We start from the raw sequence: 8,855 nt of genomic DNA on the forward strand, positions 1-8,855 counted from the left end.
AAGAAAGATGGAGAAACAGTTCCAGATTAAATGATATGCAGGAGACTTGACAACTAAATGTAAGGTGTGATCCTAGACTGGATTGGATCCTGGACCAGAAAAAGGGCATTAGTGGAATGACCAGGAAATGTATAACTCTGTAAATTAGATAGTATTGATATCAATTTTATTTCCTGAATTTGTTATTTGTACTGAGGTTTGTAAGATGTTAACATGTGGAGAACTTGGGCTAAGAGTATTCAGGAATTTCTTATATTATTTTTGTAACTTCTTTATAAATCTTAAATTATTTCAAAATAAAAATTAAAAAAAAAAAAAAAGATGACTAGGGAATGTCATAGAGATACACCTGGACTTGGTGGGAGGAGAGCTTCCTGGAGGAGGTGATGACCCCTGAGCCAAGTTGTAAAGGATCAACATATAATAAGCATAAAAAATACCATTATGGGCAGATTAGGTGTGGTTTTGTGTATCTTTCCCTTTGACACACATCTGCATGTTGTACATGCCTCTGTGATCGTGGCCAAAGCACTCATGAGTGCCTGCACATCAATGTGTGACCAAGTTCCTACAGACAGCACAACCCAACATTCTGAACCAGCTACAGAGGCAAAGCATGGGGAAATCAGCCCCCATACGGCAAGGGCAGAAATTCACTAGCACAGACAGGCACAGGAGACACAAGCAACCAGAAGACAGTGCTTCCCCAGGAAGGAGTAAGACTACAAAAACTGGGGAAGCCAGAGAAATAGGCCTTCTTAAATCCCCCTACAGAGGATCTGGACACCTATGAAGGCAGCAACCAACAGTAGGCACCTGAACCGGTACCTGCTCATAGATTTCTGTCTAGTAGATAAATCAGAGAAAATCACTTGATCAAAGTTGTGGCCAGAAAAATTCTGTGATTTCTCTGCTAACGCACAGCTTTAATTATAGAAAGAGCGCCTTGAAATTAAACACTGACACCTTCAATTTCTTCACCTGACTAGCTGATAATGCTCTTTTCCATGCCAAAGTGTATCTGCCTTGGGTTCACCTGGCCTCATTTTCTAACCACCTGTTGGGTTACATGGCTATCTCATCTCAATTGGTCTCTAAACCCCAATCGTGTCTTTATCATGAGGCAATCAACAAGAACTCTGTGGGAGAATCTGAATTCTGTAAATCAAATTGCTTGGTAATAACAAGGTGGTAAGTTAGAGTCTCTTAGGCAATAACTTATAGTACCAAAGACTAAATTCGTTTTGCTGACTGCTTTATATCTAGTACCCGGTGCATAATAGATGCTCAGATAGGTGATGAACAAATAAAGTTCTGAAGCTCACAGGTTAAGTTGCTTAATTTTTACACTTGATCTTAGCCAAAAGGCTGAGAAGCGATGGGTTGCTTAATTTTTAAAAAACAAATTCTGGGCCGGGCGTGGTGGGTCACGCCTGTAATCCTAGCAATTTGGGAGGCCGAGGTGGGTGGATCACTTGAGGTCAGGAGTTCGAGACCAGCCTGACCAACATGGTGAAACCCCGTCTCTATTAAAAATACAAAAAATTAGCTGGGTGGTGGTGGCGAGCACCTGTAATCCCAGCTACTCAGGAGGCTGAGGCAGAAGAATTGCTTGAACCTGAGAGGCAGAGATTGCAGTGAGCTGAGATCGTGCCATTGCACTCCAGCCTGGGCAACAAGTGTGAAATTCCATCTCAAAAAAACAAAACAGAACAAAAAAAAAATCTGTAATAAATATGACAATTTTTCTTGCTTCTTTCCATGAAAGTGACCAAGCTAGCTATGCTGTATAGGCTTCCACTGAAACACTTAGACTATTTTCAGAATCAGAGAAATAGACATAAAATCTAATTTTACAATAATGTGAAATGAACAGCAGCAGCATGTGATACTGATTACAGACACTGGGGTTGGAGGCAGACATAGGAGGAGGCAGACCCCAGTTGTGGACACTTGGGTTCTCTATGTCACTATTTCCTGATCTGAAACACAGATGCCACTTACCTGATAGGGCTGCTGCCAGGATTCAGTTACATAACATCTGTTAAAAGCACAGAGCAGGCTGGGCGCGGGGCCTAATACCTGTGATCCCAGCACTTTGGGAGGCCGAGGCAGGCAGATCACCTGAGGTAGGAGTTCAAGACCAGCTTGGACAACATGGCAAAACCCTATCTCTACTAAAAATACAAAAATTAGCCAGGTGTGGTGTTGCACACCTGTAATCCCAGCCACTTGGGAGACTGAGGCAGGATAATCGCTTGAACCTGGGAGAGGGATATTGCAGTGAGCCTAGATTGTGCCGCTGCACTCCAGCCTTGGCAACAGAGTAAGACTCTGTCTCAGGAAAAAAAAAAGCATGGAGCAGTGCCAAATACAGAGTGGGAGCTCAACAAATACTGGTTGCCATGATTAAAAGGGCAGCCTCCTGGAACTACTGTCAAAAGCAGCAGCTTCCAGGGTGGCCTTCGGGCCTTCAACAAGGGAGCTGGTCCAGGCTCTAAGAGGCAGGACAGTACAGGGGAGAGGCCAAGGTCTTAAATCCTAACATTTCTTTCAACAGCTTGAGATCTAATTCACAGATCATACAATTAACACAAATTTTGTAGTTTTTAGTATATCCACAGATATATGCAACCACCATCACCGTTAGTCAATTTCAGGATATTCTCATCAGTTAGCAATAACCCCGTCCTTCCCTCCAACTCCCCAGCCCTAGGCAACCACTAATCGATATCTCTATAGCTTTCCCTATTCTGACGTAATGGAATAATATCATATGTGGTCTTTTGCGACTGGCTTCCTTCACTTAGCATGTTTGCAGGTTCATCCATGCTGTAGCACGTATCAGCACTTCATTCCTTTTTATGGTTGAATAGTATGCTATTGTATAAATAGACAACATATCATTTAACCATTTATCAGTTGATGGGCATTGGATTGTTTCCACTCTTTGACTTTATGAATAATGCTTCTATAAAACTCATACACAAATTTTTGTGGGGGCCTATATTTTCATCTCCTAGGAGAATTGCCAGGTCACAGGTACTGTCCATTTTCTGTAAGACCAGGCAAATGACTTTGCTCACATCCTCAGTCCCTTCCTTGTAAACAGGGATACTGCCACCAACCACCTTGTAGATCATGGATGCTTAGTCACATTCGTTGACTGTGGTGAAACTGGATATAGTGTACCACAAACCTTTTCCTGTTCAGGATGAACTTTCAGATCCATGCACATATCCAAGAACTGAGAGAGGAGAGCCTGGTCCAGAAGGATATACACAGCGACTCCCTGTTTCCTGCATATTTCTTGAAGGTCTCTGAAGATGTCGATGTCTGTGAACACGTCCATTACCACTGCAATCACCTACAGGTGAAACGGGGAAGAGCACATGGTCAGCTTATAGGACACCACCTTATAGCATGCTGTCTGGACTCTGGACTCCACTCAGAACTGGGAAATGATCCCTATCCAACAGTTATCCTTCCCTCCTGCTTCTGCAGTATTGGTGCTCCCCTCACCATAGACTCTTTTGCACCTCCAAAGACACCTGGGCCCCGTATCCTACAAATCTTGACTTGGCCTAGCTAACACTCCATGCTGTCACTAGGAGCTAACACTCCCAACTAAACTGTCCATGCTGGCAGGTTTCTCAAAAATACACATCAATCCACTGCCTTGCTCTCTTATGAACCTGCTCCATTCACCTTCTATTCCTCCACTAAACCCCTGTCTTACAGGCTTAATTCAGATCAGCAAGCTGTCTGGTTCTGTGGGTAACACACTGTTATCTTTGGCTTGTAGATTTCCCCACCAGGATTCAGTTTGCTGTCCGTTAAACAAGTAAATAAAACCTTAGATTCTCTCTGAGGGCCCTTCTGGGGGGTAGCATTCTCGAAATCTACTTTTTAAATTATTGTCTGGTTTTGAATCTTAATCTCTGACTTTTTTAAGGCCTGCCCCATTCACCACCAACTCATGACTTGAAAGCAACCAAAGCAGGCCCATGGATTCTCTCATCTTCTGCTTCCCTCCTACTGCATACCACATTTGTTAACATTCTGTTCTTTCCACCAGCCAGGCCTGATCAGCTGTCTGTTGGGCAGGTTCTAACCAAATGGCTTCCACCGCACCAGCCTCTCCTCAGTAAAAGGCTCTCTCTGCAGTTCTTTGCTATTGTCCACAGTGCAAGCCCATAGCAAAGAACAGGGAAATATTTCCTAAGGATTCTGCCCTTAAGCTCAGAGTAGGCCTTTCTTCTCCCCAACAACGTGGCTCCATTCATGCCTCCCAAGTGATTTTCCACACCTAGCATCAGACTACAATTAAGAGCCACCTTTTAGCCACGCATTCTTGGGCAAATTACAGCTGTTTCAAATGTCTGTTTCCTTAGCTGCAACATAGGGTTGTATCGAGAATTAAATGACTATGTTACATAAAGTACAAGGTACAAAGGATCCCTTAGTATCTGCTCATTTATTCACTTTACCAGTCCCGAGCTGGAGCTGTCCAGACAGTTCAACACCGGGAGACACTGCTCAGCTTTCCTCGCTCTTTTAAAGACAGGCTGCTCCAGCCACAATGCCTCTAATCACACCCTTTGCAGGCTTAAAACCAAGGTCCTCAGCAAACTCCTGGCAAGGCAGTGGGGGTGTCCAAACATCCAGGCTTAGAAACAGGTCCTGACAAACTGAGTCAGAAGCCGGGGGTGTTAACTAAGGAAACCAAGGCTTGGGAGCTCTTCTCTAGTCTGGAGCTATATGGGTTTCTCCTTCCTCCCCATTTCAACAGTAAAAGCCTGTCTCTCAGAATCACATTAACTCTTTTTCTGAAAGTTAGGATTATTCATTTATGGGTTTCACTCCTACTGCAGCAAAGGCTCTTGAATGGGATTGATTCATTTCTGTGGTCCCAGAGGACTCAGGACAGTACATGACAGTCATTACTCCTTAAGGATTTGGGGAACTAAAGAAGGAATGAAGAGACAAAAAGGCAATTTGGCTGTCTTTCTCCAACACTCCAGGGCGTGGTCTACTAGGATGTGAGACCTTGAAATGCCAGTTCCTGGGAAGTCACTGCTGTGAGGGGGTCGAGAAGACCAGTTACTCTCCTGCTGCCTTTCCCTCCCCACCCCTTTTAATGATGCTGTAAGCTGTGGGCTATTCTTGGTAAAGAGCAAGGCTGAAACCCACTGAACACAGTGATTTAAAAAACGAGAAACGTTCTTTCTGAACTCATGGCATCCTCTGAAGTTTATATCCTCCACTGGCTTTACACATCCTATTTTGACAGTCCTATTCATCCTACTCATTCGGGTCATACAGCAGGGATTAAAGACAAAAGGTCTGGGCATAGAACCCAGCTCTACCACCTACCAGCTTTGTGACCTTGGGCAAGTGGCTTAATCTCTCTGAGCCTCAGTTTCCTCCTCAGGAGGATACAATTAATAGCATCTGGGTCAAAGGGCTACTGTGAGGATTAAGTGAAACAAAGCATGGAAAGGGCTTAGCACAGGAGGGCAAGGCAGGAAACGGGTGCTATTATGCAGCCAAGACCTCCTCAGAGCCCACCGTGGGCTGCACACTGCACTAGGCAGAAAGATGGCTATGAGGAATCTGACATAGACCCAACTTACCTCAAGGAGAGGACACAGGATGCAGAGAGGCAAAATGATATATATAGCCTAAGCAATTAAACTAAGGGGGCTGGGCATGGTGGCTCATGCCTATAATCCCAGTGCTTCGGGAGGCCAAGGTGGGTGGATTACCTGAGGTCAGGAGTTTAAGACCATCCTGGCCAACATGGTAAAACCCTGTCTCTACTAAAAATACAAAAAGTTAGCTGAGCATGGTGTCATGCACCTGTCATCCCAGCTACTAGGAAGGCTGAGGTACAAGAATCACTTGAACCCAGGAAGTGAAGGTTGCAGTGAGCCGAGATCGCACCATTGCACTCCAGCCTGGGCAACAGAGCAAGACTCCATCTCAAAAAACAAAATAAAACAAAACAAAACAAAACAAAAACAAGGTGTCTCCTCCAGTGGTGGACTATAGGCACTATAGGTACTCAAATGCTTACCAGATAAGAGCAGGGAAGGCTTCCTGGAGGAGATGGCATTTGAGCTGAATCACAAGGACACTTGGACAAGGGCATGGGAGAAGTGAAGGGAGGAGAAGGCATTCCCACGGAAAGCCATATGATGACAAAGGAAGAGGTAGGGAATGACGGGGTATGTACCAGTCTAGCTGGAACGTACAGCATGTATGAAAGGGAGTCACGGGACATGACTGGAAAAGATGGATGAATGAGCAAGATCACAGAAGGCCCCGAATGCCAACCGAGGAATCAGTTTCAAACTTCTCCACATTGCCTGTATAAGAGTAATGAGTTCAAAGTGAAGAATCCAACAGGATGGGAGAAACTGATGCCAGAAGAGACTGGTATAGGTCAGAGTCTGGCCCCACCTCCTCCAACACAGGACCTATAACACGTCAGTCACGTGGATATTCTTTAGGTTAAGCAACTTCAATAAATGTTTAGGAGGACTAGAGACCAAATGAAGAAAAATCAGTGACATGGCAGAAGCAATGAGGGTTGCAGAAGAGGGAAGAAGGAAAATCAGTGGCAGGCAAGAAGCAATGAGGTTGCAGAAGAGGGAAGGAAGCCATGGGAGAGCCCAGCAGTGGGCGACATGGGCTGAGGATGACAGGGAGAGGGATATTCAGATACAAGGAAACAGGAAACACAAGACAAGAAGCAAGAGCGAGGGGTGGGCTTCGAAATGAATTTTGAGGTGGCAGTAAAACCTTCAGAAAGAGGTCTGGAATATGCAGGTGTAAGAATGAGAGTAGTGCTCACGGGAGAAAGCTAAAGAGGAAAACGCACACACCTGCTTGCCTCTCTGATTTCCCACTCTTCTTTCAAATCTTCAGGGTGGACCCAATCGAGGCAGGCAGGTGTTGAGCACTGAGGATCTAGTGTCAATCCCTGTCCTCGAGAACGCAGTCTAATGAGACAGGAGACAAGCCAGGGGTAACAGAGTGTGATGGGCCAATGGACACGTACCCTCAGTGCTTCTGGAAACAAAGACCAGAAAAACCCAGCCCAGCTGCTGGATTAGAGACCTGCTGGAGGCAGAGGCATGCGCCCAGGGGCCCACAGCACAAGGCACCACCAAGCTGAATTTTGATTCACCACTTAACAAAACAATTGTGCAACACCTTTGTTATATGGTGAGTAAATACCTAATTTGCTATTTGTTCCACCGGTTGGTTTTAAAGCCTCACCCTTTCCTGTGTGTTGGATTTGAACACTAGTCCTTAACATCCTCAGGGTGTGTAGAGTTGATGGAGGTTTTTCTTTCCCTGACTCCCCCTACACCCAGCACCCACTCCTTTCTTACTAAAGCAGGACTCTTAAAAGTATTCATCTATTTTTTGTTTTTGGAAACGAAGTTTCACCCCATCGCCCAGGAGGGAGTGCAGTGGTGTGATCTCGGCTCACTGCAACCTCCCCCTCCGAAGCACAAGCAATCCTCCCGCATCAGCCTTCCAAGTAGCTGCGACTACAGGCACATGCCACCACACCTGGCTAATTTTTGTAGACATAGAATCTCACCATGTTACCCAGGATGGTCTCCAACTTCTGAGCTTAATGATCCACCTACCTTGGCCTTCCAAAGTGCAGAGATTCCAGGCATGAGCCACCATGCCCAGTCAAAAGTACTTGTCTTTTACAGAGGAAAAGTCCACAGTCCTACTGTAGAAGCAATCAGTAGGGAGGTCTTCCTTCAAATCCCCATCCCCATCCCCCTATTCCTATGTCCCAGCCCTCATGCAACCAATTCCTGCGTAGCTGAATTAGACCTGGGGCTAGACTGAAGGGACACTCTGTTCACTGAGCTGAGCAATGACCTGGACTCATCCACTAACCGGCCGAGTCCTGCTTTCCAAGCCAGGATGCATCTCCTAGGTGTCCAGTGCTCATGCTGCATCCTGTGGGCCCAGAAATACACCTGGACTTGAATACTGATGTGGAAATTGGCCACTGCTCCCACTCCTGGAGGCATAATGTGCGAAGGACAAAGGCATGTCTGGAAGGCAGGCAGCCCTTGCACATCAAGTGCCCACAGTCATGGCACTCTCCCAGTCTGTGCTGTGTGGAGCCCACCCACTCTCTAAGGGCTAGAAAGTCATGAGAGTGGTGACTTTCAAGAGTCCCTTCCAGGATCAACACCCATTTGCAATTTGCAACTCAGTGCAAGTCAGTTACAACAGGAGATGTGAGGAGGACGCATTCAGCTAGTCAGGGGCCTAATGGCCGGCCTAATGCAGCATCCCACTGTTCCTGCACTTCTCCAGCCATATCTGGAGCAACTGCACCTGTGCACATCATCTCAGGTGACAAATCTCAAGCCTATCTCTCTCAGTCCTTCTACCTATCCCCTCCTGATGTGTACCAAGGGACTTGGGAACCTATGTAGTTGAACAGCAGACATCATGATGGCCTTCTTGGTCTCTGGGAAGGTCACAGACCCTGTTTATGTTACTTGCCAAGTAGAACTAAACTCTTTTCTGCTTGCCTTTTTTTTTTTTTTTTTTTTTGAGACGGAGTCTCGCTCTGTCGCCCAGGCTGGAGCGCAGTGGCCGGATCTCAGCTCATTGCAAGCTCCGCCTCCCGAGTTTGCACCATTCTCCTGCCTCAGCCTCCCGTGTAGCTGGGACTACAGGCGCCCACCACCTCTCCCGGCTAGTTTTTTGTATTTTTTTAGTAGAGACAGGGTTTCACCATGTTAGCCAGGATGGTCTCGATCTCCTGACCTCGTGATCCGCCCGTCTCGGCCTCCCAAAGTGCT

The 8,855-nt window shown here is 46.1% G+C and overlaps 1 protein-coding gene across 1 annotated transcript in view; it reads right to left on the bottom strand.

Moving 5' to 3' along the window:
* FAM83D (family with sequence similarity 83, member D) overlaps positions 1-8,855 on the bottom strand; it is a 35,009-nt gene that overhangs the window by 7,325 nt on the left and 18,829 nt on the right. Inside the window, exon 4 of the mRNA XM_011975022.1 lies at positions 3,200-3,367. Within this exon, the coding sequence (XP_011830412.1) occupies positions 3,200-3,367 (168 nt within the window). The remainder of the gene's footprint in view (positions 1-3,199; positions 3,368-8,855) is intronic.

This window comes from Mandrillus leucophaeus, unplaced genomic scaffold (genome assembly GCF_000951045.1).
Source record: "Mandrillus leucophaeus isolate KB7577 unplaced genomic scaffold, Mleu.le_1.0 Scaffold150, whole genome shotgun sequence".
Lineage (NCBI taxonomy): Eukaryota > Metazoa > Chordata > Mammalia > Primates > Cercopithecidae > Mandrillus > Mandrillus leucophaeus.